General features: G+C 45.5%; 1 protein-coding gene across 2 annotated transcripts; it reads left to right on the top strand.

Moving 5' to 3' along the window:
• Positions 1–1229: 1229 nt before the first annotated feature.
• Positions 1230–17617, top strand: PITPNB (phosphatidylinositol transfer protein beta). 2 transcript variants are annotated; one of them, XM_040080863.1, is made up of 12 exons: positions 1230–1300; positions 2259–2289; positions 2628–2773; positions 3420–3511; positions 3641–3648; positions 4732–4806; positions 5352–5435; positions 11587–11664; positions 12166–12276; positions 12788–12910; positions 16005–16089; positions 16950–17617. In XM_040080863.1, the coding sequence occupies exons 1-11, from the start codon at positions 1281–1283 to the stop codon at positions 16050–16052; spliced, it is 816 nt and encodes a 271-aa protein (XP_039936797.1). In that variant the 5' UTR covers positions 1230–1280; the 3' UTR covers positions 16053–16089; positions 16950–17617. The 2 variants fall into 2 exon arrangements, with proteins under 2 accessions (XP_039936797.1, XP_039936796.1); XM_040080862.1 differs by lacking the exon at positions 16005–16089.
• The last annotated feature ends 581 nt before the right edge of the window (positions 17618–18198 follow it).

Here is an 18198-nt window from a genome sequence, read left to right as displayed (position 1 = left end):
CAAAGTGGAAGTATGTTTCCTGTCTGCTTTGTTCTTAGGGCAACATTTTGCCACGGGATAACTTCCATCATTATGTAAACAAAGATAAAACCAAATTCCACACACAGAACGTGCTTTGAGTGGTCCCATCCCTCTGCTCCCCAACCAGGAGCATCGGAAGAACTCCTCCCTGTCACGCTGTCCTACACTGGCTGGTATCATTGCCCCAGCACCCCTGAGGTACCACTGGAATTCCTCTCCTCCAGTGCTCCAGGTTCCTTACACAGCCTGGAAAGACTCCACATGGGGCTGATTTCAGCCTTCTTTCAATGTTTCTGAGCTTTTAGACCTCCAGACTAATTTTTTATTTTTTAATGCCAGCTGAAGGTCGAAGCCCCAGACTGGCTGAACCTTGTTGAGGTCGTTATTAATCCCTGTCATCCTTTGTGACTGCGATGAAGGCTAAAAAAACTGTCTCACAAGAGGGCGGCATTCGCCGCGGAAACCGAGTCTGCTACGGATTAGGTGAGGTTTCGTTTGCGTGGCAATGCAGGGGCGGTCCCGACTTGACTGGGATCCGCGGGTAAAGGATTGCTTGAAATAGATTGGAAAAGGGAATTTTAGCTTCCCCCCGTGTGACAGAGGCAGAGGACGGGGCCGGCAGCGGCAGAGCGGCGGCGCAGCCGGGACAGCGACAGTGCCAAGGCCGGCGGAGCCGCACACGGTGCTCGGTGTGACAGAGGAACCGGGCTCCCCGAAATTCATCAACACTGCAGCTTCTCGTTTCCCACGCCCTGGGAGTGACCCCATTCGGCAACGGCGTCGGTCCGTGAGGGCCCGACACCGCGGAGCGGGCAACCCAGAGTGTCCGGCACCGGCCCGTCCCCGCGCGCCAGGCAGCGCGGAGGGGCCGTCCCGCAGCCGTGCAGGGCCGGAACGGTGCCCGGGAACGATGCCCCAGACTGGCACCCAGACCGGCACCCATCCCCAGCACCGTTCTCTGTTCCCGTTCTCTGGCCCCGCTCCCCGCCGGGCCGGGCCCCTCACCGGCCCCTCACGTGCGGCGCCCGGCGATGACGTCACCCGCCAGCAGAGACGGGAGGGCGGATGCGCCCCGGAGCCGGCCCGGCGCGTTCTGATTGGCTGCTGACGGGTGAGGTGTGCGCTCGCGGGAGTTGCGCGCCCTGGGATTGGCGGCTCCCGGCGCGTGCGCCGCTCCGGGCGAGGCTGGCGCGCGATTGGGCGCGCGGGCCGGGGCGGGGCCTGGCTGGGGAGCGGCGCGTGCGCGGAGCGGCGGGAAGATGGTGCTGATCAAGGAGTTGTGAGTGGGGGCGGCGGGGGGAGCGCCGGGGGGGGGCCGGGCCGGGGGCAACCGGCACCGGGACCGCCGGGACCGCCACAGCCAACGCCGCCGCCCCGCCCGGGCCGCGCCCCGACGGGTCTGCCCCGGCCGCGCCCGCCGCCGCCGGGGCCCGCCCGCGCCGCGCCGCTCCGCTCCTGCCGTGTGGCCCCGGGGTCGCCGCTTCCTCCGGGGCGCGGGGCCGCTCCGCTCCTCCGTGCGCCCGTGCCGCCGTCACGGGAGAGGCCGTTCGACACGGCGGGGACGCGGCCCGAGCGGTACCGGGCGGTCCCGGCCCCGCACCGGCAGCTCCCCGAGCTCCGTCCCGCGGGTCGGGTCGTGGGGAGGCGGCGGGGCCGCGGGGGATTGCTCCCCGTTTGTCCTTAGGAAGCGGCTCGGATGGCGGTGGTGACAGCCCCGGAGTGGGGCCACAGCCCTTCCCTGCTCCCGGTTTCTTGTTCTGGTGATGCCGGGAGCTCCACGCCACTGGGTGGATCTTCCCGTGGGGGCTCCTGCCAGCAAACCACGGGCTGGTTTGTTTCTCTGTCCCTGCTTTTGGCTGCTAATTGCTTCAAAGTCCAGTGACTGTAGGTTCAGTGGTAGTAAAGGTAATGCGTAGGTTCAAAAGTTTATAAACAAATTTAGCGTCACACGGAGTTATTATGACAGAGCTGGAAGTAGATCCCAGATTTCCTGGCTCGTTTGTGCGGCTTCTGCCATCTTCTATCCCTTGTTTTTCCTTTTGTAACGTATATGGCATTGAACTTTGCTTGTGTTTGTTGTGTTACATCCGAAGCATCCCCTGTCACAGAGATTTCTGAAGAGAAAACTTGAATTGGCTCATTTTGACACTTCTTTCTTGAACGTTTGCGTTGTATCTATTATCTGCAGGTGAAGTCTAATGATGCATTTTACTGAATTTTCTCCTTTCCTCTTTCAGCCGAGTGGTTTTACCTTGCTCAGTGCAAGAGGTATGTCCTGATCTTCCCTTCTTTATTCAGACTGAGGGGTGGGAGGGGGTTTTGCATCAGGAATGTGACCGGCCTGAGTCCAAACATGCCCTGTGCTGTGGCTGTGCTGACAGAGATGAGTGACACACGTGTGAGCCCTGTTCTGATCAAGGAATTTCCAAGGAGGCAAATGCAGCACAGAACCTTGAGGTGTTCTGAGCCTTTTATATGGTGTATTTACTTCGCTGATAATCTTTTTTGTACTGCCGAATTGTCAGAGGAAGCAGCTGATTGTTTTAAACATGTTGAAAGTTTTGGCCAGCTTTGGTGCTAACATTTGTTTTCTCTTTCATTTTCAGTATCAAGTTGGGCAACTTTACTCTGTGGCAGAAGCTAGCAAAAACGAAACAGGAGGCGGGGAAGGAATTCAAGTCTTAAAAAACGAGCCTTATGAACAGGATGGCGAGAAGGGACAATATACTCACAAAATCTATCACTTAAAGAGGTGAGAAAAGCCTTGATGCACGTTGTAGTCCCTTGGTATTGAGCAAGAAATGTTTAAAGGTGAGGGTAGCCTTCCACTGTTCGCTATGCTGGGACACTTGTGTGTGTTTTCCTGCCACTTTGTAATTTGCTGAACTGTGCATGAGTGCTCTGGTGAGTGGGGAAATGTGAAATACAGTGGATTTTAAATATGTGAGATACTTCTCTGGGACAGCTGAAAGAATTGTGTTTACTTGCTCTAGACAGGAATCAGAGATGAGTGGGACAAAAAGTTCCTGCTGCAGGACAGGAGCTGCATGCCAGGGAGCTAGAGGTGAGGGCTCTGTGCAGTGCTGTTCCTCAACAGGTGTCTGCTGCTCTACAAGAGGAAGGACAGCTCAGTTTTCCTCATGACCACACAGCTCAGTTTTCCTCATGACCACACAGCTCACTCTCAATTACCTAATTATTGCCTTTCCCATTTTTTTTTACTCATGTCATGATCCAGAAGGTTTTTGAAGTTCCTGTGTGTTTCACTTAAGGTGACAAGGTACATTATAACCCCTCAAATGCTTGGGTAGAATGTGCCTTTCTTATTGGAGTGTAAGAAACCAGAGAAATTTCAGCTGACAGGATTTTAAATGCATTGTCCATGTTTGTTTTCCCAGTAAAGTCCCTGGGTTTGTAAGGATGATTGCTCCAGAAGGCTCCCTGGTGTTCCACGAGAAGGCCTGGAATGCATATCCCTACTGTAGAACAAGTGAGTCTTGCCCGTGTGTGTTCTTTTGTTGGTGGTTTTATATGTGAGACCTTTCAGAAACAATTGTGTCTAACAATGCTCTGTGTTTTTCTTTTCCTTTTCATTGCACGTGTTTTCCAACGACACCAGTTGTGACAGTGAGTATTTGAAATCCTACCAGTCATATATTGGGGTTTTTTGAGATATATTTTGTCTGTTACTCCCAGTACAGTTGTCTGGCTCCAGCCTGTCAGATGTGCCCTGCTAGGACTCTTATTTGTCTGAATGTGGCTATAATTGGAAGTGTAATTTGTCAGAAAAGTTACTTCATTTTCTACATCATCTTTTATGCCTTTAGTTACCATTACAGTTGCATAATGTCTGTCCTGGTAAGACTTAATGCTAAAAAAAGTGGGATGGGAAAAGCAAAAGTATCTGAGGCTTCTGCACTCCTGAATGCAGGAAGAGCAGTGAAATGGAATCAGTCCCTGCCTGTCTGAAATGCCATTGCTGAAAAATGAATTCCTGCCTCAGTTAAAATGGGGTAACTGGGAATCTAAATGGATCAGCACAGCTCAGGATAGGGATTTGGTTTTTTTAAGATGCATGGGAGGCACATCATGAAGATTTTAATGCCGTTTTACATGCTTTGGTGACCTGTTTAATGAAAACTTATTTGTTAAATGTTAAACTGCTTTATCTACTCACTTGCAGACGTGGTTTAGATTGTCACCATGTGGATGTGACACAAGTGAGTTTGAACTGTTGAGCTTGACTCATCGTGGCACCTGTGCCCTCTGACTTCTGGGATCAGCAGGGCTCTGTCACTGTCTTTAGATGTACAATTTGGTGGATTTTTTGTATGATCCAGCTTTATGATTGTAATTGTGCTGTACAGTAACATCTAACTACAGGATTAGTAATTTAAAAATTACTTGAACATTGAGGTAAAAAACTTCAGGGTTGAGGAAGCAGCAAATGGCAGGGTTATTTCTGTTGGTGTGCACAGGTAGAGCTGGATTTCTTAAACATGTCTGGCTTTAATTTAGTACTCACTGCTCTAGCTCAAGATTATCATGTACCTATTTCTGTGTGTAGGTAAGGGGGCTGTTTCTCTGGTAATTTCAACAGGTTGTGTTGCTAGTCAGAGTTTAATAGTGGCTTTATGTAGATACCATTTATTTAAACTTAGAGCAGAGGGCTGTAATCAGGCTTGTGCTTTTTGCTTTTAATTCTTACAGAATGAATACATGAAAGATGACTTCTTCATAAAAATTGAGACCTGGCATAAACCAGATTTGGGAACAACAGAGAACGTGAGTTGGGGTTTGGGTACCAAGCCTTAGTGCAATTGTACAATTAATACAGATAAAGTATTTTATACCTGGTGGTGGTGGATAATTATGGCATAAAGTCAATGCCTGGCCATTGAGTAAAGCAAGAAAAGCATTTTTCAGGTCCTTGCAAGGTGGTCAAGCTGTTAACTTCATCTAAGGAGGCCCAAGGACAGGAGAGGGGGTTCATGCAGATTGTGGAATGGGTAATGGTGCTAATTAGAGCTTGGTTTCATTAGTGCTAACAAATGTGACAGATGAATACAGCTTAATCTTAAATTCAGGTTTCCTGAATGCACAAAAAGTGAAGGCTTTGTGCTGGTTTAAAATTGATTAGTGAGTGAACTAAACTGTAATTGTGGAGATCATTCCCTTTGAGAAAGGCAGAGGAAGAGAAGGTTTGGAGAGTGCTGCCTTTACAGCATCCTGAAAAACTCCCTGCAACACACATGTCCTGCACAAGGTGCATCTCTGTGTTAATTCCCAGCATGGCAGTAATTCCTTCTTTGGTCTTTTTTTTTTTGTAGGTGCACAATTTAGATCCAAACACGTGGAAGAGTGTTGAGGTTGTCCACATTGACATTGCAGATAGAACTCAAGTAGAACCAGGAGTAAGTAAAAGTTCTGCTGTTGTAGTTGGGATGTAGCACGCAGCTGATTCCACTTGTGCCTTGTGTTGATACTGAATAAGCTGAAATGGTGTGGATTTCACCCAACAGAGACATGAAAAGTGTCTTGAACAGAACCATTCATTTATGTGCCTGCCTTACTTCTTTGGTTTTACTGCTGATTCTTCCTGCACATCTGGATCTGCTGGGGCTGTTGCCTGGTTTGTTAAATTGTAACAGCTGGACTGTTGGGTGTGTAATATTTTTTGGACAGTAGGGAAATGGTAGGCACTGATATGGAGATTGTGCACAATAAATGTGATTGTCTTGGTTTTATGCAGGGAGAGGCTCTTTATGCTGTTTAACTGTTATTTTCTGAAAGTAGATGCCTGGGTATCTTATATTCTGGGGAGTGGACTTCTTTGCAGGAAGTCTTTGGAACTATTTTCAGTACATAATCCTCTTTTTACTTTTGTATATTTGACCTACAGAGTATCAAAACTGAGTGCAGAGTGGTCGCATCCAGAGTCTTAAGTCTCCTCTGATGTTTCTACATCTCCGTTTCCTTTTTATAAACTTCTAACACCATTTCCACTTTTAGCAAGTATTTTAGCAGATATTAGCAGATTCAAACTCACAGTGTAGCCCATTTTTGTGTAGAAATACTTGGGATTCATTTTCACTGCGTGATTAAATTCTTAATTTCTGTTTCATCTCCCAGAAACTCTGTTTTGCTAAGTCTTAACTTCATTAACCAAAGCCCAGCTTTGTGATTAAACTCTTAGCAGACCGTAGTAACTCTGAGTTAACTGCAGACTGACATCCTTGCTGTTTACCTGTTTTCTTCTTAATGGGATTAGACATCACGAATTCTCTTGGATCCCCACTGGAAGTCTCTTCTGTTATAAAAGTCTGCAGTTTCTGGCCTTTGTCCTCTATCTCTTCACTTCTTAGACTTCAGGAGAGACACTTTATTTGTCCTGATGCCTTTATCAAGTTTGGGTAATGGAACTTGAATTTTTTTTTTTTTTTTTTCTTGGAAGTTCAGCTACATCATAACAAAATTGCCAAGATTGACATGCTGGCTTTGTGCCTTCAGAGAAGGCTGCTGGCCTTGGAAAATAAATGTCCCCACACAAGCATCACCTGTTTTCCCTGTGTTCTATTTGTCCAGATGTTATTTTCCTGCAGTGTCTTCATCTTTGTTCAGTGATATTCAAGCAATCACTAGTTCAGTCTGTGGCGTAATGTCTGAAATCATGTGCTTTGTATGGTTTTTTTTTTTTTTTTTTTTTTTTTTTTTTTTTTTTTTTTTTTGTTATGATGCTTGTTTGGGAATTATCATTCTAAGTGGCTGGATGAGGTTTTTTGGTCTGCTCCATTTTTTAGGGGGAAAAGAAATAGTCAGTGTTGCCAAAGGAAAGTTTTATTTGTACTTTTATCTTCTCAAACATAGTTTTACCTGGAAAAGCAGCTCAAATGTTTGACAGTAGAACTGAAAGAATGGAGCTACATGTATAAAATCCAGCAGTGTTGAAAAAGTTTTCAAGTATTCAAGTTGCATCCTTTTGTTCTGTGAATGAATGTTGTCCACCCTCCTGTGCTGCCGTATTTACTTTAAGTTTCAGAGCTACAATCAGCATAAATATGAAAATATAAATTTCTTGAAGCTACTGATGGCATGCATGTACTAACTCGTGCTCATTGAAGTATGTGTAGAAGTAATTTGGGTGACAGCTGTGACTTTCTTTAGATACACATTTAACCCTGCCTTTGCTTAATCATCTCCAGCATACAATCTGTGTCACTCACTTTAATTTGTTTGTATATTAAAGTGACTTCCCAGGAGAGAAAGACTTTTTAAAGTGTAAGCAAAAATGAGCACTTGATTAACATCAGAGCAGGCTGTGGTTTTGGAAACAATTTGTAGAAAAGTAGAGTGTAGTGAAAACAAATTGAAATCAGGTTTATAGCTATTTTTGTACAACAAAGACATTAAATGCCTTGTTTAGGTCATAGTGGTTCTTTATTGACTTGAAAGAGTTCTAAAATTACAGTTTTGTATGAATCAGTCAGATTACACATGCCTTAAGAGTTTGGGTTTCTGTGTGCTGCCCGTTTTTCTACAGTTTGAGGAAATACAGTGGAATATAGGAGTTGCTCTTCTGTAGTCCGTAAGGAAGTGTTAAAAGATTCTGGAGTTACAGAACTTGATAGGTGGATCTGTCCCCTTTCAGACTTAATTTATCACGATAGGCAGCTAAACAGCTCCGTGTTATTAATGCTGAACCTTGGAATCATCATGCAATGACACATCCCATGGGACAGCCTATCTGTGTACAAATCTGATGTGCTTTTAGTTTTATGCCCTTCTTTTCATCCTGCCCTGCTCATCTTTTCTGGAGACCTTTAACTTCTTGTTCTGGGCATGGCACCACGATGTGAGTCCGTGATAACCAGGCTGGCTTCATTTCTCATTTGAACCTTGGCATTCTTTCAAAGGTTCCCCTAATAGCTGTGCTGTAGCTGCAGGACTCTTCAGGAGATGGGAGTGATTGCAAGACATCTTTTAGTAAAAGCCATTTAGCTGAACCTACCTAAAACACACCAGTGCTTGTCAGGGCAGTGTACAGTGCTGCTGGTGACTGTTTCAGTTATAAGATACGGGAATCAGGCACGGAGCTGGGAGTATGACATACTTGGATAAACCTTTTTTGGTCTTCTCTTGTGCTGTGAATGAGCACCCACAGAGCTGTGGATGATGTTGGAGGGAAGTGCTGGTAGGTGTTTCCTTCCACAGGATATGTGAGGTTTTTTCTCCGTGACACCAGTAGTATGTACATTCTCTTGCTTAAAACACTTAATGTAATATTGAGCTAGAAAGCCAGAATTTGTGTCCACCTACCTAGTTAGTGTGATGCCACTCCATGTTCAGTTCCATTTTCATGGGTTCGCAGATCAGGCATCAGACTTGTGTAATTTTTATGTTAGACTCTGAAAGTTTTCCTAAAATCATTCTGTCCTGTATATATGCTTTGAATTTTTAGACAATTTGATAGTGAACCATGAGTTCTCAGGAGCACTGTTACCACTCGGAGCAGGTCTGAAGACTGAGAATTGTAAAGAAGCATCCAGGGTCTGGGTTTGTTGTGATACTACTTTATTGTATGTGGTTCACAGTCTCTCTAAATCATTCTTTATAATAAATGGTTGCATTCATACATATTGTATTGAGAATTGGAGCAGAAACTGCCTGTGAAATGGTATTTGTGTGTTTCTTTGAAATGGTTTTGCTCCTCTGTCTTGTTATGCTGCTGCAGGCTGATGTTTGCCTGTCTGGCTTTCCAGAGTGCTTCAGGGGTTTTTGAGCTGTAATATTTGCTCCAGCAGCTGCCTGTTTTTCTTCCTAAGAAGGACTTGTTGTTGTCAGGAGTTAAGCTCTTGCTGCACAGATATTTTCCTTAAACTCTGCAAAGAGCTGCTGTTTATTTGTACTTTGGCTCTAGTCCAGTCTTCTTCCCTGCATGCTTGTAGGATTTGTGTGTAGAGAAGAGTTCCTCCGATACTCTCCTGTCCATCTAGGCTTTTGTCTATAAAGGGTTTTTCCTGTCCTTAACAGGATTTGGGTTAACTGAGTTTTAAAAGGTCTTGGTTCAAAGCTTCTGCCTCTGGCGTAGAAAACTTTACTGTGACTCATCTGTTTTCTTGGAATTTCTGTTTTCACTCCTACATTTTACTCGTAGATAACATTTTCTTCCCCAGTGTTTCCAGCTGTGGTTATTTTTATGTGGCTCCTAAATGCAAGAGCACAGTTGCTCTGTACCAGTGTCCCTGTGCAGTGGGAGGTAGGATGGCAGGTCACAGCATCGTGTGGACACAAGTGTCCCTGGGGTATCCAGACAAATCATTCCACTCCTTAAACCAGGCAGATCAAGGCTGCACATGTAGCTCAGTTTAAATGTCTCATGCCTCACACCACTACAGTGAGCTCTGCCTTGGCAGGATGTTCACACAGTGAGAATGAATTCAGGGTTGTCTCAATGCAGTACCTGGTTTTATTTATAAAGCTGGCACTAAGATGTGGAATTCTTGTTGTTTCTGTTTGGCACATTGCTGCCCCAAACCAGCAGCAGTTCTGCCAACAATTAGTTACATAGAGCAAAATTGTTTATCCATTGCTGTAGCTTAATTCACTTCAATGTCTTCTTATCCAGTGGTTGAGTGACATTTTTAGAAGGCAGTCATGATTAATAATTTAAGACATTCAGTGTATTTCTGTAATAACATTTTGCTGTAGTATTTGCATAGGTATCTTAAAGGTGATTTAATTATAAAGATGATGACTCTTTTTCCACACAAGGATTATTAAAAAGTCATTTTTATAAAGTGTGTCACGCTGAGCCTCCAGGACAATGCAGAACCTGAGGATTCCGGTGGGTTGCAGCTGTCCTCTCCCCCAGTATTTGGAAATAACTTGTGAGATGAGAAGTTGGTCTCATACACAGCCAGTGGCTCTGGCCCAGGGCTGGATATCGTGTGCTGCTTTGCATTTGCTCTTTGTGATGTCTGTGGAAAGGACGTGTGCTTTATTTCAGTAAAATCATAGATAAGTGGGTTTCACTAAAATTCAGGGGACAAATATGGCTTGTAGTCTTTCTGCAGTTATAGTAGTTCAAGGCTTTAAATGTTTAAGTGTTAATTGCTAATGCTGTTTCCTCAGGCTCTGAGGCAGGGGAAGGCTTGTGGAGCACCGTGGCAGCCCCTGCTGAGGTTGGCTCATCTTGTGTGGGTTCTTCAAACTAGAATGTTGTTTCACCTTAGAGAGAGAACTAGAGGAGAGTCCTGGTTTGTGGAAGTTCATAAAACACTGATTAGCAATGGGATTGAAATGTCTTCCCCCAGTTGGCTGCTTCTGGGAAATATCTGCTCAATTCCTAAAACATATGTTTGAGTCCTCAATATGGAAGTTTGTCTGAACACCTAGTAATGTTTTCTAGATAAATTAGGATTTCTTCAGCGTATTTTAATATGCAGTGTGGGTAGGTGTCTTAAAAGAACTGGGAACAATGAGAGAAGACTGGGGAGAAGAAAGTGTAACAGTTGATGTTTGGTAAGTCAAATCGGATTCCTCTGGGAGGACTTCCTGGATTTCTGAGCTCCATTTGGCTGGCAATAGGATTTTGTAAATGTCAGAATGTCTGTGAAAGCATTAGCAGTTAGTACATGTAGTCTTGCTCTATGGGTTCAGAATTTAATCTAGAAGTAGCCTTTGTTGCTCTGTGCTGATGGAAGAACCTGGAGCTGAAAACTGATGTGGTCTTGAGCAGCCAGGTGCTGCTTCTCTTGGAGGTGTTTCTTTCACTCTGTATTCTGCAGATCTTGGCTTCACTGAAACTTTATTTAAAAATGAGACCTTAAACTTCTAAACTTTCTTGGGCTTTTCTGTAGCATCTACCAAGCATTTGTTCTGCTTTAAAGCAACTTAAATTGTTACACTTGGGTTGTGTGGGTGTAATGGTAATTTTGGATAAATGTTTTTTATACATAGTATAAACCTTACTTGCTTTCACTGAGCCCAGAGTTTTTAATCCTTTCCTAGTTTCTGTGGCAGCATCTTTATCAAATATTCATCTTCATACCCCTCATTAGTAAAAGTCAGTAAATCCATCTGTTGGAAGCATTTGTCCCTTTCAGCTCTGTACCCATTGGCTTTCCCCCTGTGCACAGGGGGTGAGTAGAGCTGTCCATGGTGAGGCAGGGCTGGGTGGGCTCTGCCCCTGGCTCAGGCTGGGATCTCAGAGTTTCTGATTGTGTAAGGGAGTTGCATCTGCCTTCTTCTTCCCTCCTGTTCTGCCTCCCCAGCAGTGGCCATGTGTTGCGTTGCTGAATTACTGCCTTCTCCCCCTCTCAGGGGTCACAGACCCACTGGTGGGACAGTGCTGATGTCCCAGTGTGCACAGCACAGGGCAGCTCTGGCCTGGAGCAGCCCTGGAGAGGTGTAATGGGGCCATGGAGTCAGCCTGGCAGCTGTGCTGCACCCATCCTGCTCCAGAGCACTCAGAGAATCGTTTTGGCAGCCATGAGCAGAAACTTAACACAGTGGGATGTTGAATCTGGTGGTGTTTTCTGACTCTCAGAGTGTTTTATGTTACAGGACTACAAAGCTGATGAAGATCCTGCATTATTCCAGTCAGTTAAGACGAAGAGAGGACCTCTGGGGCCGAACTGGAAGGTACTAGGAGCTGTTGTTACAACTTTATGAAGTCTTTATCAGCAGAAGAACAAAGCTTATGGTTCCTTCATAACTTGGCTCAACTCCAGTTGAGGAATAAATTTCCTGTGGCCCAGCACATCCCCCATGTGGCCCAGCACATCCCCCATGTGACACCTCAACAGCAGCACAGAGTTGCCAGTTCCCCCTGCCAGCCAGCAGAATCTATCCCAGGAGGGAATGGGCTGTGTGTGCCACACCAGAGATCCCCACAGGAATGGAGCAGCCCATCTCTGTGCCCTGGAGTGAATCACAGGGACTCTGTCAGGAACAGCCCCAAGTTACTGAGGAGAATGTTGTTTTTCTGTAATAATGCTTAGAATTATACTTTACTGTCATAACAGCATAGTTTAATTAATTTACTATAAATTAATTATCATTCTAATGCACTAATTAGAATTATAATTTCTACTAATTAAACTTATAAAGTATTAAAACTTCTTTTTTATTATCCCCAAACAGAAGGAGTTAGCAACCGATGAGGAGTGTCCCAAAATGTGTGCTTATAAATTGGTGACCATCAAATTTAAGTGGTGGGGACTGCAGAACAAAGTCGAAAACTTTATACAAAAGGTGAGTTCTTGTGCCTTTTGGGGCTGTGTTGATGTGGGGGTTTGAGCTCCCTGTTGCTCACAGCCAGGGAATTCCTGTCCATTTCCCCAGCCAGTCAAACCATTTGTGCCTTGGTTTGCTGCAAGTGGGGCTTCACTGGTAGTACCAGAACAATTCTCTAGGGAAAAAAAGCAAAGTCTTCAGGAAGTGGCTGTTCTGGTTTGGCTGCTGCCACCTTGGAGCTGGAACAGATTTTAATAACATTCTTCATAATTCTCAAGTAATGTGAATGGCTGAACTTTCTTGAAACTCTTTTTTTTAATAGTGAAATTTGTTCATTTTTCCATGTTAAAGCATTTGAGAAATTAGGTGAATTTAAATTGTGTCCAGGGGTGTGAGGTGGCTGAATCCATAGCAGTGTGAAGCAGCACTCACGTGAAGATTTTAACTCTTCAGACTGAAGAGCTGCTCTCACTTCACCAGCCTTTAGCAAGTCCTACTTGTGATCTAATGCTTGCTTATCTCCTTAAAGCAAGAAAAAAGGATATTTACCAACTTCCACCGCCAGCTGTTCTGTTGGATTGACAAGTGGATTGAGCTGACTATGGAGGACATCAGGAGGATGGAGGATGAAACCCAGAAGGAGCTGGAAGCGGTAAGAAAGTTGTTTTGGGGGTTTTTTTTGAGGCTCAGATGTGCATTCTTGTACCTGCAGATTTATCTGTGCAGAAACTGAGGCAAGTTGTGTGGTGTCCATGCCTGTGTGTGTGTTTGGGCAATTGCTGATGGGCACTGTGGCCCCTTGAGTGCAGCCCCATGTGCTTCAAGCTCCTGCATTCTGTGCTGTCACGCTGGAAGTGGCTGTAAGTACCTCTGATGGCATTAAATGCAGGATACCTGCCCTGACTACCTCTGTGTTTATGGCACCACACCCATTGCACAAAGTCCCGTTCAGGGCCCTTTTGCCACTTGTTGTTTGGAAGCTGTCAAAGCTGTCCCTGTCCTGTTCCATCACGTGTCTTGCTTTGTTTAATTTCTAGTCATTACTAGATCTGATTGCTTTTTCTCTTCAAGCATGTTTTTGAGCACGTTTGTGTCACCTGTCAGCTGTTCCATTTCTGACTAGCACGCCAAACCAAAGTCTTACTTCCAAAAAGAAAGTCAGTAAAATCAGCTGAGATCATCTCACTTTTCCTGCTTTAGTGGCTGTGAGGTCCAAATCTGTTTGGCCTGATGTGTCCTTGGCTGATGTCTGGGAGAAAGCTCTGACTTAGGGCACTGTCACTGCTCTCTCCATTCAGAGGTAGAGGATCACCACAGGCTTGGAAGGAAGCCGCCTTCTGTAGAGTCTTTCTAGAACATGACCTTTGGCATGAACCTTTCCCATGTTAAATCCCACTGGCATTTTTGCAGTTCTTGGATTTGTGCTTGTAATTCCTTCCCATTTTGACAATTGCTTCATGCCCTGAACCCAGTCAGGTTACCCAGACAGTTCCAGTGTCTTGATTTCTCCAAGACACAATGTTTTCTTCAGCTACAGCTTGCTGTTTGCATGGTTTGACCCATTCCAGACACCTCTAACCTGGTTGCCCAAGGTTTCAGACCAGCTGTGGACAGTGGCCCTGTGACACATTCCTTGGTCTGTGCCTGGAGCACCTTTGCTCTTGGTACCAAACCAGCTGCAGCTCCTCCCTCCCCACTCTCCAGGGACTTTCCAAACAGTGTGGAACAGCCTGTGTTGTGTAGGGATGTTTCCTGGGTTTGGAGGAAGTGTTTCTTCACGATCCTGTGCTGAGCTATAGCACCAAATGCTCTTTTCCTATAAGCTGAAGGGTTTGGGTCAGCAGCCCCAGAATGAGCTTTGGACAAGGTTGGTGTTCACTAACTCCTGCAGATCTTGTGTTCTCTCATGGGCATTTTTGTATTTTTGGCAGCTGTTCTCTCAAATCACAGGGATTTCTTCTTGAATTTCAATTTATTCCTGGTCCTGTTCGTAGAGACACCTGTTCCCAGGTGTCTGTGGAGGAGGAAGCGTAACAGCTGTCCTCTCTAAACTGATTTTTGCCAGAAGGGTTCCCTTTTGCACATCCATAGTTCTTCATTTGGACTAAAACAGACTTCATCCAGTTTCCCTGAGCAAGGGTAGTGACAGTGAGGAGTGCACACCAGAGGTGTGCTGGAGAGAGGCAGCAGAACCTGACACACCTGTGTGCATGATGAAATTGTTCCTTTGTGTCTCTGTGGACTGTGGATGTTTTGTTTCATATTTCTCAGTGGTAAGTAGCTCCTTTAAATATTTTTTTCCAAAATATTTTCTGCTCTTTTAGTTCTTACCTTATGCCAAACCCAGCTCACATGTCTCTGGGTGTAATATTTATCCTCACTTTTAAACATCAAACAAATTTACTTAATATTTTCTCATTTTGCAGAGGCAAATTTTTGTTTTGTTTTGTTTTTTGTTTTTGTTTTTGGTGGGGTTTTTTTTGTTTGTTTGTTTGTTTTGTTTTTTGGGGTTTTTTTTTTGCAAATAGCTTGTTGTGTAAGATGTGTCAGGAATTTGTGTATTGTTGAAAAAGTTGGGTTGTTTTGGTTTCTTTGGTTTTTTTTTTTTCACAAGACAAATGTGTGCTATTACACTAACCCAGGTTTCTGTGGATATTGTGAAATGTGAGAGGAGTGGGGACCTGCTGTCTTGGGGGTTTTTCATTTGTTGCAAGAGGGCTATCTACAAACACCTATAAATGATGTAATTTCCATGGGTTTGTGGTGCAGTGCATTATTGGACAACCTAAGGGGAAAAAAAAAAAAGTCGCTGCCAAATAATATCAATGCTAATTTTATCTAAAATAATGGTTTCATATTCAACTACTCAATCCACTGTGCTCACAGTAACTGCCATTACATCCCCAGTACACCATGAAGTGTGTTTTAGGGCCAGGACCTCTGGGAAGTGAGTGCTCAGGGACGAGGTGCTCCGTGTGACACAGTTATATCCATGCCCCTGTCCCTGCAGGGTGGTCAGGAATGGACAGGGCTGCCCTAGGCTGTGATGCTGAGAGCCAAACCAGGCACAAAGCAGGGCTGGCAGTGCATGTTCTTTCCCACACAGTGTCCTGGTACTCCTCCTCTTCTCATGAACATCCTTTCTTCCTTCTGCTCCGAGCTGATCTTTCTCTGGGTTCTGTGCACATTCCAGTTCTTTTGTTGCTGCTGTGCTTCATCTTCAGTCGATTTTTATAGTCAGGATCTCTGCTTTTGTTACTTTCTGTTACTCTCTGGTTCCTCATCAGTGTTCTTCCAGAGTTCTTCTATCCCAGTCCATCTTTTTCTCACTGTTTATGTTTTACTCGGTGGATTCTGTCTCTGGCTGCTGGAGATGAGAAGCACCTCTGCTCCATGAAACATGCTCATCAGTGCAGAGTAGGAAATTATCTGGTCCAGCCAAAGCCCTGTGACCAACCTCTCTCATGCCTGTGTGAGGGTGGAGATGCCACACTGTGTGTCCTGAGCGGTGATTCCGTGCTGGAGCATCATGGGCTTGGTAAAAATTCAAGCAGCATTGTTTACAGCTGCTCTCCAGTTCCTAGGTCTCCCTGCCAAAAATACCTTGGCCAGACCCCCTGAGCTGTAACTGGTCCTGGCCCTGGCCAAGGAGAAGCAGATCCTGGCCCTGCAGGTCATTCCTCCTCTCATACTAACCACGGCATGACAGGTTCTGTGTGTGGAGCTCACGTTTTATTTCACTTCAGATGCGTAAGAAGGGTTCCGTTCGAGGCACTTTGGCTGCGGACGTCTAGAGGAGTTCTCTGTAGGTTCTGAGGCAAAGCGAGCTGTGTAAGTCAACTGCTGGATGGAAAAGGAGAAGAGGGATTAATGTTCTTTTGGATGGGAATTGCTAGCAGGAATCATCTTAATGTCCACATAACCCGTGTGGGCCTGACCTTCCTCCCGCTCGGTAGCGCCGTGGCGATCGGCAGGTGGGACCGAGCCCCTGCCCAGGACACACCAGATGGGCACTGATGCAGGCACTAAGGCTGGGAGCAGAATTCCTGCAGCGTTGGCCACCTGCCCTGCTGCCTGATGGTCACCCAGCGCAGGTCACGCCCGAGGTGTGGGACGTGCTGCTGTGGCCGTGGCGCTGAGCCTGGCGCCCGCCCCTTCTGGGCGCCGCTCAGGCACGCCGGCATCGCTGTGCTGCACACGCGCTAGCAAAGTGATCTGTGCACTTGGTCCGTGTCACCTAGGGAAGCTCTGGAGTGTCACCTTCCAAACACGGTCAGTTCTTGAAATCCAGTTCCACCCAGTCTTTATAGACACTGAACTGTGTCAGGACCGTTCCTGCAGGAGCAGCTTCTCCAGGAGTTACAGGCTCTTGGTGTTTGTGCCCAGCACTTGGGTGCTGCTGTCCTCACAGGACTGTTGTAACATCCCAGCCCAAGGGTGCCACATCCCACTGATCTGTGTGGGCTCCCCAGTGCGGGGAGCTGCTCCCACCCCTGGGGGCAGGTCCTACCCAAGGACAGCTCCCGCTGAGATTCCCTCAGGAGCCGGCATTGCTTTGGTGTGACTCTCAGCCCCGGTGGCGTTCTGAGGCCCTGTCCTGCTTTTCCCTGGAGATAATCTCCCTCCCTGCCTGTTCGGAGCTCTGTCTGAAGAAGCTGCTAATGCAGAAATTGCACTTCCTCTCTCCACAGCTGCGTAACCAAGGCCAAGTGAGAGGAACGAGTGCTGCCAATGACGAGTGACGCCGGACGGACGCCGATGCCGGATCTTGGCTGTGTGTGTGGGTGCATGACTCTGTATATAACTACACACACACATGCAGACAGAAGGGGTGGTTACAGTGTCTCTGGGTGCTATACCTGTCCTAGCAAAGATTCCGAGGAAACTGCTTTCATTATGTATACCCCAAGCAAATAAAAAAATCAACTGAGTAGTGTCATTTAAAGGATGAATTTTGCTAACTGGTATGTTCATGAATGTCAATACTGGACCAATTTCTGCCCTACTTGTTTTTCTCTCCTGTCCGAGTCACTCTTGCTCTAACTCGCCCATCTCATTGTAAAGGAACACTCAAACAAGTTAATTTCAGTTTTATGTCTTCCCTATGTGATGAGTTTTTTGGAATAGGAACAATGAATGTATTTATAGCTATTTATTTCTGGATTGTCATTATTCTCTAGTCAAATCAAAAAAAAAAATTCTGTTAGTGGAAATTGGAAGACTTTTACTGTTGAATAAGTTTAACCCAAACTTTACCCACTCACTGATTTAAAAGAAAAAAAAATCATGTTTTATTGGACTTTTGTACATTGAAATGCTAACAATTTTCTTCATTAAAATTGGCAAGATTAAGGAAAAATGGCTTGTGATTTATAAACTAATTTGCAACTTGAAATTTTCCAGAAGCTGCTTTTTAGACAAGTACACTGACAGTACCTGTAGAGCATTTTCCAGTGTATCTTCGGCTGGGCAGTGGGAACAGGGTCTGCTCTTCCTCCAGGAGTACTCCTGCCAGTGCAGTGGCTGTTTTCCAGAGCTTCCTTTTGAAAGCCATGCAAGCCTTCTGGATTTCACACATAGCAATGGAATTATAATTGTGATTTTAGCTGTTTTCATGTTGGAAATACACTTGGGAGATGTAGACTTTCAGATATGATGACAGTTTCAGTTATGGCCCCTGCCATTTCCCTGCTGTCTGTGAGGGGCTGATGTGTGAGAGCCCCTGGGATAACAAATTCCTCCTGTAGGAAACTGCATAGGGAAAAGGTCTTCAGCTTGTTTAAGGAACTATTCAGAGCACATAACAGGGGGACATTATCCTAATGCTTGTTAGATCAAAGAAAAAGTATTTTTAAAAGCACTAGTTAGATAAAGATCTATTAATGCCTGGTTTCCTCCCAGCGCTCTTGGCAGGACGAGCCTTGCCTGGCTTCTCAGGAG

This window comes from Hirundo rustica, chromosome 17 (genome assembly GCF_015227805.2).
Source record: "Hirundo rustica isolate bHirRus1 chromosome 17, bHirRus1.pri.v3, whole genome shotgun sequence".
NCBI classification, from domain to species: domain Eukaryota; kingdom Metazoa; phylum Chordata; class Aves; order Passeriformes; family Hirundinidae; genus Hirundo; species Hirundo rustica.
This window is presented reverse-complemented; position numbering and strand designations above follow the sequence as displayed.